This window comes from Homalodisca vitripennis, chromosome 4, assembly GCF_021130785.1.
Source record: "Homalodisca vitripennis isolate AUS2020 chromosome 4, UT_GWSS_2.1, whole genome shotgun sequence".
NCBI lineage: Eukaryota > Metazoa > Arthropoda > Insecta > Hemiptera > Cicadellidae > Homalodisca > Homalodisca vitripennis.
The window spans coordinates 106,685,452-106,705,910 of NC_060210.1; the positions used below are offsets into that span (position 1 = coordinate 106,685,452).

The 20,459-nt window shown below is 33.0% G+C and overlaps 1 protein-coding gene across 1 annotated transcript in view; it reads right to left on the reverse strand.

Moving 5' to 3' along the window:
• LOC124359916 (diacylglycerol kinase eta) overlaps positions 1 to 20,459 on the reverse strand; it is a 66,578-nt gene that overhangs the window by 13,356 nt on the left and 32,763 nt on the right. The window contains exons 13-21 of the mRNA XM_046813051.1: positions 18,646 to 18,798; positions 17,211 to 17,380; positions 9,518 to 10,551; positions 6,034 to 6,225; positions 5,758 to 5,860; positions 4,351 to 4,519; positions 3,531 to 3,631; positions 2,923 to 3,110; positions 1,001 to 1,107 (exon numbers count right to left, since the gene is read on the reverse strand). Coding sequence (XP_046669007.1) covers positions 1,001 to 1,107; positions 2,923 to 3,110; positions 3,531 to 3,631; positions 4,351 to 4,519; positions 5,758 to 5,860; positions 6,034 to 6,225; positions 9,518 to 10,551; positions 17,211 to 17,380; positions 18,646 to 18,798 — 2,217 coding nt within the window. The remainder of the gene's footprint in view (positions 1 to 1,000; positions 1,108 to 2,922; positions 3,111 to 3,530; positions 3,632 to 4,350; positions 4,520 to 5,757; positions 5,861 to 6,033; positions 6,226 to 9,517; positions 10,552 to 17,210; positions 17,381 to 18,645; positions 18,799 to 20,459) is intronic.

Genomic DNA, 20,459 nt, shown 5'->3' on the forward strand with positions numbered 1-20,459 from the left:
CTCCTGGACAACCATAGGGTTGCCCAGATTTAAGTGACAAATCGGTTTTTACTGTGCTCAGTAGGTTGAACCGGAAGGTATGAACCAGCCAGAAGTGATCCCTGGTGAGTTGGAGCTTATATACACCTTACATAAGAGAGAAAGACATGTTCTTTGAGTTTATGCATCTATTGGAATTAAAAAAAATAATTTGAATGAAAAAATTACACAAAGTAAGACGCTGAAAGAATTTTATTTACTAACTATTTACATGTTTTCTTAAATGTTTGTAAGAAATTAAATATATTTAATTTGAATTCACAATATATTTTCCTACAATAACAGTGATAGTTCCTCTCAGCATACTTTTTAAAAATTTCAAAACCATAAACACATCTTACTGAATTAACTGTGAGCAATTGTTAAAAATGATGTAAAATTAATCCCACACAATCATTATAACTACTTTATTAGAAACCACTATACATTACTATCAACACTATCTGTAGGCTAGAGTTGTATTAGTCTATTTTATTATCTAATTAGTGATAACAGTTCAGGTTTAAATGTACACATTTTACTTAAATCATTCAATAACACTGTGTAGAGTGATGAAGATGGTAGATCCTTTGGTAGTTTGCCATGACAAATTATCTTAGCTTTCTCTGAATTGAGGCAAAGCAGCCATTCATTTACTTCAGTTAGTGAACAGTGTCACGAACCTACAGATAATAAATAATCAACAACAAATACTCTGCAGACAGTAACAAAAAAGCCAGAATTAAACATTGTAACTGAGCTTCTCAAACATTTTCTTTTCTGTGCAGTATGTGGTGCGTTAGACAAAAATGTATAAATCTAAACCATTTATACTAGGGAACTTCTGAAAACGCTAAGTCCATTATTATGTGGAATGCCAAAATATATGGTAATAAGTGTGTTCTTTCTCAGTGTTCATTTATAATGTATTAATTTTGATTGCAATTATAATAATATAGAAACAAATTAAAATCATACTTACCCGGTTACGGCAAAGCATTTTCATTCTGTTTTTATGAATAATTCGAATCATTCCCGGTGGTTGGATCCAAGCTTCCCCGTCTACTTGTATAGGCACTCCCTCATCACCTAAAAAATATTAATTTCTGATGTTCTGGAATTACAAAAAAGAATTTATGCATAAACGGATTTCATGTTTTAAAACAAAATATTATAAGATAAGCAACATTTTAAATCAACTCACAACCTTTATTGATTTATCAGGATATGTTTATTCTTTTTATAGTATTTAAAAAGATTTAAATTTACTTTGACAGATTGAAAAAATGTTTTAAGGCTTTATACTGTACTGTACTCCTTTGATACTTAACATAATTAAAGGGCTTCCACTTCAATACATTTAAATAATGTAAACAATGAAACTGAAGGGGAAAGTTTTAGACTTGTATAGAGAACCTGAATTCCTGGAATACTACACAAATAATAACGTTACAATTTCAATTAAACAACTATCTATAAGCTAGATACTTGAACTCTTACGTAGTAGATTATTCATAGACATTATTACTTTATTACGATATAAGAGGCTTGTCTACAAAGAAACTCGATTAGTTTTGATGTACCCACAGAATGAATACACTAAGGCTGAATATCGTATGGCCGATCATGTGATTCCCCATCTACCCGCTGCTTGAGTTCTGGCAGGTTTCATACTCATTCTGCTCATAGCACAATTAATGTTTTGTCTCTGAATCGGAAAAATTTTGAATGTCAAAAACAACAGCGAGTGAATCTAAAATTTATTTTCAAACTTAGAAATTCTGCAAGTGAAACATTTCAAATCTTAAAACAACGTACAGCGACGATTTTTTATCATTAACACAAGTGTTTGAGTGGTTTAAACAAATTAAAGATGGCCGTGAAGACACAAGTAATGACACATACATGGCAGACCAACATCAGGAAAACGTGATGCTAACATTGAAAAAAGCCAATAACCTCGATCAACAAGATCACCATTTAACTATCAGAGCAATGAACAGAAGAAATACCAAAAAATAATTTATTCAGGCGTTCTTAGAAAATGATGTTAGTTGGGTTCAATCATGGTTTTTAACTTATCATCCCAAATCGATACCTCAATCGATGCATTGGAAATTCCCTAGTTCTCTGAATTGAAATTTAAGGCAATGACATCAGAGGGATTTTTTTGTATCTAAGGTATTGTTACCACAGGGGCATATAGTGAGTTGGGATACTACATTAGAATTCTGACTACTCTCTGTAGGTGTTTAGGGGGGAAACTGAATGATTTGCAAAAAAAAAACAATCATGGATCCTCCATCAGGACAAGATTACGGAAAATGGTCTGCAGCATTACTTAATATTTTATCAGCCTCAGTCTGGTTTTTTTCCTAGCTTCACCTCATATATCAATTAGTATTTGTCTAGTCAATAGTACAAGTATTTCTTTTATTGAACATTTCTATAGGAATTTTTACCATTCATCAGTTAATTTGTAATATTTATGATTTTTTTGGAGGTTGCATTTTAGGTTTGCATGTTTTATAACTAACTTTTTTGTATTTAAACCTCGAATTTGTCTTCTTTTTACTCTCTACAAGTCAAATAATAATATTATCATAGCCACGGTAGGAAGGGTTGATTGAATGTGAATGTTGAGTTTAGCTCCAGTTCATCTTCCTCTTAATTATGTACCTGATGAGACAATGTGACTACCTCTTCCCCTAAATTACACAATATTTTTATATTTTGTAGTCTAGGCGTCTCTGATGTTAAAATTACATAAAAAGTTCATTTCAAGCTTCTTCATCACCGAATTTTTTTTGGATTTCTTCAGACAAACATAACTTCAGATTTATAGACTCAAGTCTGTAACAGTGTCAGAATTCAAACACTGAATTCAGAGGAAAGTGAACCCACCTAGGATATTAATCTGTACTGTCTGACACTGAGCTATCCGATGATGCTGCAAATTGATGAGCCGTGATGCCGCCATTTGCACAGAGCCAAACACAGCCACCACCTCCAGGATCTTGTCGTCCACACTGGGTGCGAGGAAGATGTCATCCTCCTTGGTGCCACCCCAGAAGTTGGTCCCACCCATGAAGCTAAATGTACATAACATTAATTTTGTAACGAATAACTTGAATTACAAGGTGTACTTTGCTAAATATACAATTGAGTAAAAATCAATACTGATCTTTTACTGATACAGGTATATGATCTTGGTTTGCCAACTTAAAAGGTACAAAGTAAAAGTAAAATCAAGAGATAGGACATCAAGGTAGCAAAAACACAAAACAAATAAATAGAAATGTTGCAGAAATAAATATAAATATTCATCTTGATAAGGGACCATGGAAAATGAGAGCTATATGAAATATTTGCAATTTAAATTGCCACAGACAGTGATAAAAATTTTGTTAAAAGGTTATGAATTGTTATATAGTAGTTACTAATAGTACAAATAAAGTGATTTATAAAAATACACCTGAAAGTTAATATGGAAAATTTTATTATAATTATACCTTGGGATGTTGAGAATAACAATGCCTTGTAGGGAGGGCAGGGGTATCCTCTGACCATCACATTCTAGTTGCACTCTCTGCTCCAAGTTCTTGTAAGTTTTCTGAATCAGAACACAATTGTGTCAGTTAATGAATCAACTCCTCAGCACAAGTTTAGTGTTTAAGTCAGTGAAATGTCGCAGGAACATTTTCTTTAAACCTTATCTATCCATTTTTATGAAAAGTGAGTGAATGAAAAATTGGGCCCAATATTAAATGTTTATAAATAACCAGCTACAAGCCAGCTACTGTAGGTAAGTTCTTATTTTCTGTACTATTATCTTAGCTTCTGGTGTTGGAAATTAAGTGACTTCATTCCTTGTGAAATGTAGTTACTGTTTCTGTACAAATCCCAGGCTGCTATGTTTGATAGTTCATAGTTTGATATTTCAGCCCTAGAAAGTACACCATGTAAGGATGCCTAATAAATTTAATGGGATAAAAAACACAGTGTGTAAGCCCTGCCTGCTACCCTCACGTTTCCTTGGCCTTCAACACAAAGAATTAATAGCCTACAGCTTACTTCCAATTCTAATATTAGTGACCAAACCTTTGATATTATCTACTTTTGACCATTTATTGGTAAAACATTGAAATTATCATCAATTACTTAAATCTTTGTTCAACGTTTAGAAAAGATTTGCAACATTGGTACTGGTAAAAACCACTTTTTAAAAGTAAAACTTTCAATCTGATCTAGAAAGACTGTGGCTCTGCCATGTCCTTACTAGTGAGACTCTTGTAATTTAAATTCTGGGAGTAAAACGTTAAGGTACAATACCTGAAGCCATTCTTTGCTACCCAGCACTCCGTACCACATGTAGTTTCGCGCTCGAGACCTGCACTTTTCAGGATGTTCTTCTCGCTTGTGGTGGAAGTCTAGTGAGATCTTCGCATCAATGCCAATACCAAAATAGTTGTTCATCACACACCGCTCAAAGAACCCCTCCCTGCAATAATTACATTATATTGAGGTTAGGTTATATTTGAATATTATGAACAGTATTATTTCTGTTTACACAACAGTTACATAACAACATGAAGTGTGTGTTTTTGAGTTACAGAAATTACTTTATGAATTTTGCTAACAAAAATAAATTATTACGAAATTTATTAGACTAAGACGTTAAGAATTAGATTGCTAATCTTTCAAGAAGAGCTTATATTTTCGTTAAAAGGATAATCACTTTAACAAAAATTAGATAGGTAACTTTTTATAGCATAGTTCCTGAATAATTAGAGAATTAAAGTGAAAATTAAACCTTAAAAATTTGTGCTTATAATAATATACACCTAATTAAAGACTTACTAGAATTCACTTAAATGATGAAACTTTTCCAAGTACCAGCTATACAAAAGAAATTGTTGCTGAAAGGTGGAGATATAAAGAGTGACTAGAAAATAACTGGACTGATATTGTTGCAGCACATCAACAAACACACTGGCTGAGTGGTTAAGTCCCATTATCCTTATCTGTATTCAAGTAAGGATTAAAAAAAAATATTTTGAAGCAGGTAATAAATTATTAACACGTTCACAACAATGGTTTATTTCCAGACTTTTTTATTTGCCATCAAATTTTTCAATAATAATAGTAAAACACCGTAAATGTTTTATGTTAAATGTGAATAACGAGAAATATATGTAGGCTTTACAATTTTGCACAAAAAAACACGATTTCAATATGTTTTTTTCAATGTTTCTCCCTGTACCGCCAAGGAGTACCTAAAAAATTAAGCAATCATGAACCCGATATGGTACACAATAGTCTAAGGTATTTATTTGAGCGCGGTATCACATTTAACAAACCACCAATACAGGCAAACAATAAAAACGCAATAGGGAAATGCATAGCAACGTGTACCCCATCGAGTGCACAACATGCTTTACGATAGCTTGGTGTGTACCCGATTGGGTACACAATGGCAGTTGTGAAAGATCATGTGTACCTTGATGGGGTAAACAAAAATAATTATTATGTGATAAATATAAAGGTCTGTGAGTGTGAGTATACTAATTAAATGTATCTGCTGTCTGGTCTACTAATTTCTCTAACTTGTTTAAAACCTTTATCCTGAACCAGAAAATCCGTTGTCATGAATGTGTTAAGAAATACATGTTCTTCCGGCTTTATTCTGTTTTTAATCAAACCTCATATTTATTCAAAAATCAATAATGAATGACTCACATGAGAGTTTCATCTAAATCCATGAGAGGCACAGCAGCAGCACACAATGCGTCGGCATTGGCCAGCAATGCCTGACTGATGAGGCCAGCCCCACCTGTTACATCTACAACCCAACATAACATAAAATACAGAAAAGAACAAGTAAAATTAAAATAAGACAAATAGTGTAGATTAATGACAATAAATACTTAAATTCTGAAACACACTAATTTAACAACACTGACATACAGTTCATTGCTTTTGATATATTAAAATAATTAATTACGAGAGACTTACTGGGCCACATGGGCAGACGGACCAGAGGGTTGATGATAGGCAGCCGTTTCTCCCTAGCAATGGGTCTGCTGGAGTCGGACGATGGGGAAGGCTGGTCAGTTGAATCAGAGCGCAGCAAGGAGGCAGTGGAGATGCGGCGAGACGGGGCGGGGGAGCACTGTAGCAGTGAGCACGACGGTGACGCCGCTGACACTTGAACAATACAGGCTCCAGTTTGTATTCATGTATTCATTACAATTACATTCTTTTACTCTATAACAATAGAGAAATTTGAAAATAAATTAGAGGTTGTGATGTTGTCTGTACTTATTTGCACCATATGGTTCTCTACTTGGTCAATAATGTTTCAACTCTCATTTCACTTGTCAGCAATTAAGCTAAGAATAATTACAGTTCAGTTGCGAATCTCCAAAATTTGTAAAAAATTAACAATCCTACAAAATATTCTAAAGAATTTTATTCTAATTAAGTGATGCATTCTTGCAAACTGTTTTATGTTTAGTTTCTTTAATGTTTTAAGTAATGAAATATTTAATCATCAAATTACTTAGTAGTATAATTGTACTTTTTAATTGACAGACAATGCCTATTTCTTATAAAATAAAATTCTTGATTCTTGACGTACTCGGGTATACGGTACACTGTTCATCATTCACATCTTGTTGGCCCTCTGAGAACATTTTGTACCACAGATAAACGTTGCTTCAGTCCAAGGTAGATTCTCCATAAGACACAGTCAACACTCGGAATACGTCCGTGCACTTAATTTCATATTTAATACGAACTTTGATACAGACTCCTTGATAAATTTTTTCGAATTGGCACAAATCAAAGACGAACCATGACAAGAGCAAGCAAAGAAATTAAAAAGTTAACATTTTTTGAACAGATCTCGTACATGCCAATTTTGCAAACGAAATGTTGTTGAACAACAATGAAGATTTTCTGGATCATGTTGTTTTTAGTGATGAGTCAACATTTCACCTCTTGGACATGCGAACACTCACAATGTGTATCTGGGACTTAAAAAACCCTCACAAGATGGTACAATTGCAGTGAGACTCCCCTAAATTGAATGTTTTGCGTGCCATATCTAGGTGGAAAGTTTATGGGCCTTTCTTTTTTGGAGAAGGTATTGTACCTGGCATTTCTTATCTTGACAGACTAGAACTATGGCTACTTTCTCAATTGGAAGAGGATAAACCACAGAACTTCATTTGGCAGCAAGATGGTGCACTGTTTCACTGGTATAACTCAGTACGTGATTGGTTGAATGTCACTGTACCCAAAGGCTGGATTGGTTGCAAGGGGCCTAGTGACAGAATGTTTTGCAAGGCCTCCACGTTCACCTAACCTGACACCATGTGATTTCTACCTTTTGGATTATATAAAAAAAGTGTCACAAATGTTTAAAAGGATTATTAAGGATCTTATGAACACTTCTGCACAATGAACATAGTTTATCAACCGACACAATACGTCTGTGATCTCATCAAGCAAGGCAAATTTGCTTTGAATATCGGTGAGTAAGGATTATTGTCAAAACCTGTCTAACCTTCCCAAATACACATGTAGCATTTATATAGTAAGGACCTTTACTTTGATTTTATTCTCATGATTTAGTTTCTAACACAAATTATAATTTTTTGCTATATGTTCCGAGATATCTTTTGATCTTGGAGACAAGAAATATTTTCAAAATGCATTATTTGGACATATTACAGTTGAGAGTACCATTTGTAAATGTAATACCTTGCATTTAGTTGAAGATAGAATTTATTTCAAGGGATTTTCTGGTTCAGGATAAAGGTTTTTAGAGAAAACCTACAAGTTAAAGAAATTAGTAGACCAGACAGCAGATACATTTAATTAGTATACTCACACTCACAGACCTTTATATTTATCACATAATAATTATTTTTAAGAACTATATTTAATTTATATCTAAGATCATTCAAATGCCACAACACACGAGATAGCGTATTGTTCTTGAGAGATTCAAGATAATCATTGCTGTGACTAAAACTTGTTTAATTCTGTGCATCTGTATCTTAAATTATTTACCAGCTTGAATAATTTCAAACAGTTTAAGTGAAAGTATACTTAATTGGAATTACATTATACAGCTGCAAGAACTCTTCAAGTCCTGTGGGCAAGCCATAAGTAATGTTCCTCTTGTCCCAGCCATTTTTCACAAAATAGTAGTTTTACCATTATAATTACAAAAACTCTTATAGTAAAATAACACTTGTTCTTTGGCATTGCTACTTTCACGAAACTATATTCATCTATATATTTTCATCTAGAACTTGTTTCCAACATGAGAATGAACATATATGTTTACAAACAACAAATCTAAGGGGGATACCCAGGAGGTTACACTTGAACCTATACACCAGTTGAACCTATCTGCGTACAGCAAACCCCAATCATTTTCATTTGGGTAATCCTGTGGATGTTCAGGAGTGACATATTACTAACATATTACTAAATAATTTAAACCCACGTACAAGATTTCATAACTCTATCTTTTGTGGTTTTTACGGGCATTGATGCATCAGTTAGGAAGTCTCTTCAAATTATATATATATATATATATATATATATATATATATATATATATATAATTTCAATAAACATAGAATCACAAAAAGTACGTGCTCTGCCGGGACTTGAACCCGGATCTCTCGTTTGCTGGTGAATGTGCTACCATTACACCACAGAGTCCTTACTTTTTATCATTTGATTATTTTATTTCACCCTATCTGTCACATATGCATTTTTAAATAACCAAGCTCTGTGGTGTAATGGTAGCACATTCACCCGGCAAGTAAGAGATCCTGGTTTCGAGTCCCGTCTGAGCAAAAACTTCTTGTGATTCGATGTTTATTAAAATTAATTTCAGCTAGTGCCATTTGTACAAATTTAATTAATGTATATGTGAACAATGACAATGTACACAGTCCAATACTCCATCAGTTACTGGTTTTATCATCAAACTAGGTTGTGTTGACACGTCCTTGGAACTCAAAGAGGGTCAAAGTACTTGTATGCAATGGCAGCACATTAGAAAAATAAAAGTAACACGATAAATACTTAAATCAATAAATTTACATCCAATGACTTGCATGAAAAATATTAAGTTCTTTTGTGTTCAATACAATGTTTCATGAATGTACTGTTTACCAAACACAATGTTTTTTAACGTGACAATGAAAAGAAACTGAAGGTAGGAATAATGATTTATACAGATTTTTTCAGGTTGGTGATGTGAATTTTACTATATTTTATAATACCTTTATAATTTATGATATATCTCAGGTACAACCTTATGAGAAGCAAACTCACTATCTGTTACATTTAATTAGTACTTGTTCCAGCATAACAAAGTTTCCTGCCAATGTTTTACCATTGCATAACTAACTGTCAGTCCTAGAAAAGATGTAGCATATTTTTAAGTACAAAACAAAGTATTTATACTTACATTTTCTGCAAAATTCAAAGCTAGGCCGTCTAAGATAATCACTGTCTTCATCTGGTTGTTCAATGTCGATTGTAGGGGGAGATGGGGGATCAACTACTACGGTCGGCCCCTCACATATTCTTGAAGAATCCTCACTATCCATTTGATGATACCTCACCAATTCCTCATCATCAGTTTCTGATGGAGCCAAACTCTTGCGATGCTCTTTGTCAGAAAGATTATCTCCAAGGTACATTATGGGGACATCTGATGCTGAGGACAGGTTGCTATTTGAGCCATTTATTCTTATGTTGATAACATCTAATAATTGATTTTTTTTCGTTTCTTCTTTACTGATATCATCATCAGATGTTTGAATGTGAATGATAGGCACATCTAAAAATTTGTTAGTGTCTTTAATCGTTGTCAGTTCTGGTTCAGCATCTAAATTTGCATCAATATTTCGATGTCTACATTTGATAGAACGCCTTGCAATATCAAAGCCCTCCACAAAATGAGCAATACTACACCTTTTTGATTCCTTAGCTCTTAAACTCAATTCATCAGCAAATCCATCATCATCTTCATCGTCTTCTGGTGATGTGGATATCAAATTCGTTGCATCATTCTCAGTTAAGTCTTCTTGTCTCCTATCACAGATTGAAGGACGTCCATATCGCCGGGACTTTACAAAAGCTCGATCTTCAGACAGAGATCTTTTTCTTTCCGCTTCTTTCTGTTGAGGACCATCAGGGCTGTCATCAGATGTTTCAGAGGAATCAATATGGCAAATGTTAGAAATATCCTCTGACATTTTGAAACCTGCTAAGATTCCATCATCCTTACGTTCACTGACTTCCACTTCAGGGGGAATGCAAGGTATATCTCCATCTTCATTATCCAATGATATTTCTGGTGTGGTTATTCTTTTGAAACATTTTGATGGATCAGGTACATTCTCATCAGCATTTTCAGAAGGCGATCTTAATTCCACAGCTACTTCTATTGAGATCTGACGAGAAAGTGATACTCTCCGCTCTTCTATTTCGTGAGTGCTGTAAAAAATTAAATTCTGTTAAAACAAGAACCTAATATTCTTTAATACTAATGGTTTAGTTTTACTTAGGGACCAAAAGATTTCAAGCCAAAAACATGAGAATTCTAGAAACAATTTTGATAACAAGAAATAAAAAATGTTTAATCAATTACTAATATGTAGTTGATTTTTATGTTCTTAGCATAAACCGAGTGTGATTCAACAGACAATACCTGTTGAACTGAAGAAAGTTTACAAGTAACTGAGCTTGGGCCTTCAAAAGTTACAGATAAAGAAGTTGACTATATTTAAGACTTTTAAAAAGTGATTAAGATATTAATATTTTATAATTGTTATGAAGTTGTACTGGTTTAGAAAGTTTATAGCTTTATTATTAACCCTTTTAGCGCCAGGTGTAAATTACTGCCATTGGTAAAACAGTTAAAAAAATATTTTTTTTATATCACATTTAATAGTATTGTAACTAATAAAATGCTCTTGTTGCCTTCCATATGTTGACAAATTTAACATTGGCGGTCTTTGGGTGTAGAAACTTCCTTACTTGTGCGTCATTTCTACAGTAAATACCAAAAAATAAGAGTAGTAAAATATTTGTTTAATAAACCATTTCAAAATTAAATGATTTGTTGTTTTTTGTTCTTTATATGTAGATAAGTGTATATAATTTTAAGACTTGTAATGTTTTAATGCAATTCTAAAAGGTTTCAATATAATTAAAATGAAATTATTAATATTTTATGTATCAAAAAGGACAGAAATTTGAAAATGTTTTGAAATAACTTAAAATACATGCATAAACACAAATTATTTTGGACTGAATAGTTCAAATTTTAGTAGTAAGTGGAAGTGTACCTTCACATGCCAGAAATGAACTCCATAATTTTCCTTTAACACCAAGACAAAAAAAAATGTTTTGCTTTAAGTTCAAATCTAAATTGTACTGTAACTATGCAATGATAAATAAAAAAATATATATAAAACAGGGAAATTAAGTTAAAACTAGCATATTTTTTGATAAAAATCTAAAAATAACTATTTGCAAAACCGTTAATTTGATCTAGTTTTAAATTCATGGTACAGTGTAATAAAACGGTAAAATTATATAAACTACAAATTATTAGTACATTTTTCATATCTTGTCAATCATTATATTGTATAATTCTAACCCAACTAGTATGTGAAGGATGTGTGATAAACTTCTAACATTATTATTACTCCACTCATAAAATGAAACACACTTCATTGAACAAGATAAAAAAACAACCTAACATAAACACAACACTATCACACAATGAAGAACAATGGTGAAATAAATAGTAGATGCACTCGTGCCACCGGCAGATAACTGATATCAGTAGTTATCGGCAGTCGATGTGTACGGAGCTCCGCCTATCATCAGTGAACTTTGTCCGCTAAAACCATGCCTAATCCTGTCCGGTCCGCTCACTGGATTATGTACTGAGTTATTTCCTGCAATTATATTGCAGTAATATATTCTCCGAACCCAGCAGGGATCACTTCTGGCTGGTTTATACCTACCAGTTAAACCCATCACTGGGCACAGCAAAAACCGATGTGCCACTTCAATCTGGGCAACCTTATGGATGTCCAGTAGCGGCACATCACTAACCGCAAATGTTGAGATTCTGGGATTCATGGGCAATTCGATAGGTCTAGCCTACTGTGGAGGATGGCTGTTGAGTTGGTGGGGTTTGTTCCCTTACCTCAGAGGCTCTTGTTAACCTCAACAAGGGTGTGCCACCCCCTACCTACTTTGACTGGAGAGGCTGGTTCACAGCTGGCCTCCCTTCTTCCGGGATGACTTTGAGATGTAGTGCCCTAATTCTTCCTCATGGATCTCGATAGGAGGCGGCCCCTACTCCCTAACCTTACCCATCCTGAATATCCTATCACTCCGGAAGCAGCGCAAAGGTCCTTACAGGACTAAGTGCAATTTATAAGCTTCTTGTCCAAAGAGAACAAAAAAAAAAATTCTCCGTGTTATTTTCCATTGTGGTTTTTAGCACAATGCTGAGCAAGTGTGCCAAGTGTATTTTGGATTTTGCGACAACGGACAACGGATTGTAAACTAGAGTTTCATTCTGCTTATACATGTGTTGGTTCTGCTCAATTTTCCAAATCAAGAAATAAAACGTGGAAGTGCAATGCTTGTGTGGATGAATCAAAATCAAAACTTCAGTTCGGAGTACAGAAGATGTCGTCGAAGAAAAGAAGGCAATCTTGGAAGCATTAAAATCTCTAAATAGCTAAATTATTTCCGCAGTGGAAAGTAAAATTGATGAGGTGAGATATTTGATCAATATATTGTCACAAGATATTCGGTCGCTGAAAACTAATGTGGAAGCATTAGATAAGAGCCAAGAAGAGTTAAAGCAACACTGTGTTACACTCCAACAGAAAAATGAACAATTGGCAGACGAGTTGAGGGACTTGAAACTCAGGATGTGGAACAACACTCTGTCAGCCAATTTGCATCCCACAAAAACAGGGAGAGGGCATTTGAAAGATTCTCTGGAAGATAGCGTGTGTCATCAGAATTGACTGCAAGAGGGCAGATGTATCAATCGCTCACCGACTTCGCATGTGCTCTCGTAAGCATGCACACCCGCCTCTCATCAAGGATTACGTGCAGTTTACATCAAGGATGGTCAGGGAGATGTGGCTGGCGGCAGTGCAGGTCAAAAGAAATCTTGTGGCATCAGTGATCACAACTTCGTTCCCTGTGACCAAGGTGTTCATCAATGAACATCTTACCCTTGCTTTGTCTACGATAAGGTCCTGATCAAGCCCAGGGACGACAATGCTGCCATCAGAGTGCTGGAGATTGAGGTGATGGATACATACTAGTTACTACAAAGTAGATAAGTAAGTCAATCTATATTTATTAAAGAGTAAATAAGAGAACTGAATAGTTTAAAAAATAACTGGTTGTTTTATCATTTCTTTAATCTGATGAACTATTGCCACTCAAAGATTAAAAGTTTTTAGTTACAGTAAATACTACAATTGAATATGTTTTAGAAATATTGTTAATTATTATACAAAATTTTCTTGTGTAAATAAAATAATAAAATCTATATAATCTTATGTTATTTTTTTTTGTTTATTTTATATTATTATTAACCCTTTGAACCCCAGACCAAAATATTGATGGTGGGAAAAACGTACCGAAACCATTTGACCTAAGAACTACAGAGAATCCCCGGAGCAGAAACAGCTGTATTGCATACTGTTCGTAAAAAATTAATATTTTTGCTATTTTTTATGCTATTGTCTTGTATTACACACCAAAATGTCCAGAATGAAATTGTGTACACAGAAAAAGTTTAGTCTGAAGTATAAAAAATTGTTTAACAACATTAAAATAACTTTAAAATATATGTTTATTGTAATGTGTAAATTATATATGTTTATAGATTTTTAGGAAAAAAATAAGAAAAATTTTTACCATGGGCACCCACATTTTATTTTTCTAAATTTAGTTTTATGTATGTACAAAAACAATTATATTGATATCTCTAAAGATAAAGATTTTGCAACCGCGATCTCACTGAGGCCGGTTGGTCATTGTCCGGAGTAGGCCTAGCAGCGGCGTTACCGCGAGAAGTAGATAGCTGACTAAATGGCATTTCTTCGTCATCTGAGTCCGAGATAGTTGGCCTATAGGTAGGATCAACATCAGTGTCATCACTGAAAATTGATGAGACGTCAGACCAATCGTCATCTGATAGGTCAACATCCAGTTGTCTGTCCAATTCACTCGGGTGATTTACAATGTTGTCACTCATTGTTCACAGAACTGATTATTACTATAAGATTAAAACTAAAGAAAAAGTGACTAAAAACAGTCCTCAATTACAACATTTAACTCAATTCACACGCACAAAGACAATATACGTAACATTAGACCGCTTTGTAAACAAATACAGCTGTAGCAACAAAGAGTAATATATTTTTTTGAGCATAGATGTTATTTTAAATACACTATATTACTAACAAAATTTTGTATTTTACTAAAATAATCATAAATATGTATTAATACTCGTAAAATAAGTATTTTACGGTTTCAAATAAATATGTATTAAACGCATATACCATGGTGATGATATTACGTCGCCTGAGGATTCTCGTATCTTCATTGGCGACGATACATCGTCGCCGTGGGGATCTTCGCATATTTTCTCGGTGACGATATTTCGTTGCCTGGGGTTCAAAGGGTTATACTACTAGATTAATATTATACTAAAAAATTACCAGACAAAAAGACAAAAATTAAAACCATGAATCACAACTGAATTGACCCACTCAATACATGAAAGGGACAAATTGTTTAAAAAAAAAACAACCATTTAACCCAATTGTAAGAGAGAACTTTCGAGCATATCAAGCAGATGTTAGTAACTTGAATAAACAAACAAAAAGGAATTATTACAGATCAAAGAATCAAGAAAAACTTGAAAAATTCTTTGGGACATTATTAAAGAATTGGCAAGGAGTGAGGGAAATAAGACGTTTTTAAAATTGTCCACATATTAATGGAATATGGCATATTTCAAAAATGTTGCACATGATTTTAATAACTTCTTTGTGAATGTAGGGGTAATATTAGCAAAAAATATTAACTCAGGTAGTGACCTAGTTGCGGCTGACGAGGATTACCGACAGAACAGTTATTTTACATTGCACCCTGTCACAGAGGAACACATCTTACATCATGTTTCCAGTCTGCGGGGAGGCTCTGCCCCCGGTTGCGATGGCATTTCCACTAAAGTACTTAAAGTAAATTTAAATATTCTTTGCAAACCTATACTTCACTTAATTAATTTGAGCATTAGTTCTGGTAATTTCCATAATAGTTTTAAGATAGCTAACGTTATACCAATTCATGTCTGATGAATATTCCGAAAAAAGTAATTTATGACCGATCTCTTTGTTAAGTGTACTGCCTAAAATATTGAAAAAAATTAAAAGAACAGTTGGTCGAATGTAGTTTTGCTCATAATATCATGTCGAAGAATCAATATGGGTTTTGATCAGACCAAAACATTTCAGATGTCCTATTCAATGTCTGCAGAGAAATAAATCAATCAATATCAAGTCAAGAGTATCTAATGTTAATTTTTTTAGATTTAAAAAGGCATTTGATTCTGTAAACAGGAATAAGCTCGAGGCTGTGGGTGTTCGGTGAGGTGCTCTTTCCTGGTTCCAGTCCTACCTCACTGATAGGTGACAGATAACAACGGTATGTGGTGTCAAAAACGATAAAATACCTATTAATAGTGGAATGATCCAAGGGTACACACTTGGGCCTATATTATTTTTAATATATATCAATATATATGTAAGTTGAAAATAACAAGTTTTTTTTAGTTTTTACAATTAGTTTTTTTGCAGATGACACTCTTATTTTTACAAGGGGAAAAACCTGGAATGAAGTATGCTTAAATGCTCTACATGATCTGATGATTGTGAAAAAATGTCTTTATCAAAATATTTTAACATTAAACATTTCAAAAACAAAAATCATTCATTGACTACACAATCAGATTGTGAACTCTCAGATTTGACCATTCAATCTTGTGGAAATTACGTAAACACTAATTGTAATTGTGGAAATATACAGTGTGTTAGCAGTTACAAATATCTGGAAATTATATTATTTTGATAATTGTATGAAATGGACGGAACATGTTGATCATTTGAAAAATAGATTGAGAAAATATATTTTTACTTTTAAAGAGTTAACAAATATTCTGAACAAGAATGAAATTAGAGTAGCTCATTTTGCATTATTGTACATGTGATATTGTCATTTGGTATTATTGCGTGGGGCGGAGCAAATAAAACTGTAATATATGCACTTAGTATAATTCAAAAATCAATATTAGAAGTTGCTTTTAGGAAAAGTAAGCATTGCCAGACCATCACCCTATTCCAAGAAACAAGATTTTTTACTGTCCGGCAAATTTTCATAATACATATGCACAATAATTTTACTGAAATTTTCCCTAATGGAACTATATCCAGTTCAATATTTATATTTATTCTTTTAATTTTCATACATAATTACTATCTTCATTTATGTTTTAAAATAAAAGTGTAATGTAGGATACACATGTATTTAAATTTCTATTATTGGGAAATAAATATTCATTCATATGTCTGGTTAATGAAACAAATAGACATTCATAAACAGTCAAAATATTACAATTTTAACTAACAATTTTGGAGAAAACACCTAGAACTTTGTGGTGGGAAATTTGACAAAGCTTTGGAATGAAAAGGATTGGAATAAGTGTGGTCAATGTTTACTGACTGACTACAGTCGGAGTGAGTTGTTTCCCCAAATTACTGTTTCAAATTATTTATGTAAAGATTGAAAGATTTGTATTGTATACTTAATGTGTGACATGCACGTTCATTCTCTTAATATGTTTGTGTAGGAATGTTTTACATTGATACCAGTCAACTCACACGACTGTTAATCTAATCCTTTATAATATCACCTGATAAAAATAATAAAAGCCCAAGAACTCTACTTTACTCAAACTGTGGAGGGTAAAATATACAATAGGTTTATCATTTTTCAGACCCAACATTTTACAAGGCTCTTATAAAGAAATAAGAATTATATACCCTGATGAGCCATCTGCGCTGGAGTTACGCCTCGTGTCCGCAAACTCAGTCGGGACAGGGAGTGACACGAGAGTGAACTCATCACACGCAGAGTCACGGCGCAAGTCAGGGAGAGGTGATGGCAAACGACACAAGCCGACCACTTGATCTCCCATTGGAGAATCCATTACCTGAACATAGATATTCAGCTCTATAAATGTTTAAATAAACCATCTGAATCAAAATTCAAATGCAGAACATAATTAGAATTTCTATATAAGTTAAATCTGTCTTGAGCAATGAAAATATTTTCACGTGCAGAACAGTTACAGAACTTTTATATACATAGAAGTTAGATTAGGTTCTTGAAATATGTAAGACATGTTATTTACATAACTAACGCTACAGTGTGGTTTCACATGAGAGTAAGTTAGCAAAATGACATGTTGCAGTACGTTACATGAACAGTATCCCTATGAGATGTATTGGTGGCAATCGAAACTATTTTAAGCCGTTATTTTCTTACACACAATACAAATCATTAATAATTTTTTTTATTACTACAATGTATTTTTTCATTTTATTCAAATGGTGTTTTCAACAAAATAAATGACGAATAAGATGAGGGACAACACATAACAGATAAAAATTTGTTTTATTCACATTTATTTATTTGGAGTATTCCAATTATATTCTTTTAAAAACATAGATAATTACAAATACTTTAAATATGATTTTAGTGTGTTAACAGTGATAAACAGAGTGCCATAAATATATACATATATATATATATATATATATATATATATATATATATATATATATATATATATATATATATATATATATATATACAGGGTGTTCACAAAAGGGAGTCAACTTCTATGGCTGTTAGTACTCATCATTTCAAACAAAAAAAATCATTTAAACATAGGTCAAGAAATGTCTTGTTCAGCCACTAGCCGCCATTTTGTATTTTTTACACAACAAACACTGGTACCTCTCAATTGTGACACTTTTGGTGCTCCGGCTTGTGCAAGAGTATCTTTAAAGTGGCCGAGCTCGCTTATGCATTGACGGATTTCATTTCAAAAAGCATCGTTGGAATTGTTGTAAAAACTTTAAATTAGTTGATAATTTCTAAATGTTTCATAACTGTACTGGTGTTTTTTTGTTATTTGACTTTCAAACTCTCAACTTCAATTTTGTTGATATTAATGAAAATAATGCAATTTAATAAAAATACAAAATGGCGGAGAGCATCTAAACGATGTAATGTATGAGTCAAATGTATTTTTACTCAGATTAAAAGCAAAAACATTTCTGCAGCTGGCAATTTCAAGAAACTCCCATATTGAAGTATATTATCATTGTTTAATATTTTAATATTTTCTTAATATTTTGTAATTATTATTTCAATAAACAATAATTATCTGTTATAAAGTTAAATAATAACCTTAAGTGTGTCCATTTTGACGATAGAGGTTGGTCCAGTGACCATACTTTGCTGCTTGTTCTGGTCATCAACCAGCTTCTCTGTATGCTCTACCAGCTGGCGCACCGCACGCTTCAAACTGTTAGCTCGCAACATCAACTGTTCCTTTCGTATCTGTTGAAACCACCAAATAACAATATAACTATCGTTTACATAAACTCAGCTATATTGAAACTGAGTGAATGGTAATTTTGCTTTAATTAGTACTTCTACACTGTAGGCCTGTAAAAAAAACGTTCCGTAGATCTCAAAGTAAAGTTAGTAATATTTGTTGGAAATTAAAAAAATTAATAACAGGGGTACTAATTAATTACATTAAGCACTGTCTTAACCGCCCTAGGATCAATGGCCCAGCCCAACCATTGCTGTTCCAGGAAGATTTGTTTTTAGCCACACTCAGTGCCACAAGAATGAACAAGTCACTACAAATCTTATCTTCTGCAGTATAATTGTGTGCATTATTACAAATTATTATTATTACACATATTATTATTAATGTGTATTATTACAAATTATTACATACAATTTGTTGAGAATGTAAGCGCAGTGTATTGTATTTTGTTTAATCAATGAATGGAACCAAAACTAGTTGTAGTGACTGTGATACAAACATGAATAGCTGTAAATAACATTAGTCTCATTAAGATATTTTATAACCTAGAGATTGTATAATTTTCATTTTCACCGACTATTTCCTTATCCAACCGAGCTTCAGTTCCATAGGTGGTCGGTTAAGAGGGTGTTTACTATATATAATACATTAGTATTTATACATAAAACATATTTTCTGATGATTATGAAACAAGAAATAGTATGACACACTTTGGTTTCAAGTCCTCATGAGTTATCTATGATGTCTAAGTATTCAAATCCATAATTCACTACCTGTACAGTAATATTCTTTTGGGTTGGTTGATGTGAAGAGGGGGAGTCTCTCTGACTACAAGCAGTAGTAGGGTTTAGACTTTGGGTTTTTTTGGGTAGGGTGATTGTTTAGACTTTGTATGACAGTGGCAGAGATGCCAAAAAATTAGCTTACAGAAATTGACTTTGCCTCTTACACTTTTCTTGGGAGTAATCATGATAAATGTAAACGCACAACTCTCATTAGTAAGCCATAGATATGTGAGAGTGTGTACAGTGTACATTGTTTATATGTATATAACTAGTGATACGATGAACATTTAAAACACTAAAAGAGATTAATTGATAGCTGGTTGGAGTATCTCATATTAAGCTCATGACATAAAAAATTACTGCATATTAGGTATTAGGTACTGCATATAATACTCTGTTTTGTAATATTTTATAATGTTTTAATGAGCCTGTTTGTGATATTCATTAAAGTATACAGTTTATGTTAAAATTTTAATATTAATTTAAAAATGCAAATAAAATGATTTAAAAATGTAGTAAACATGATAGTAATAAAATCAACTTTTAATCTCAGAAAGTGAAAGTTACTTAAATCTCATACATCAAAAGTTAATTTAAAAAGATATCAGTTACATAGACCTTTTCCCTTCGCCTGTCTCTTCCACCCTTCCTACATGGTGCGTGTGACACGTGTTGTGTAGTGTTCTTGGTTCCGAGCAGTGACATCGTTTGTGTTCATTCTCACCCATCTAGACTTTATGCTGTTATTATACCAGTCACAAGTCAGATATATGCACGATTTTTGACATACAACATACTCTGTTGTCAAATTTAGTTTTGAGTGTGATGCGTTCATCACTACACTTTTTAGTTTTAAGGTTTTTTATGCATGTTTAATC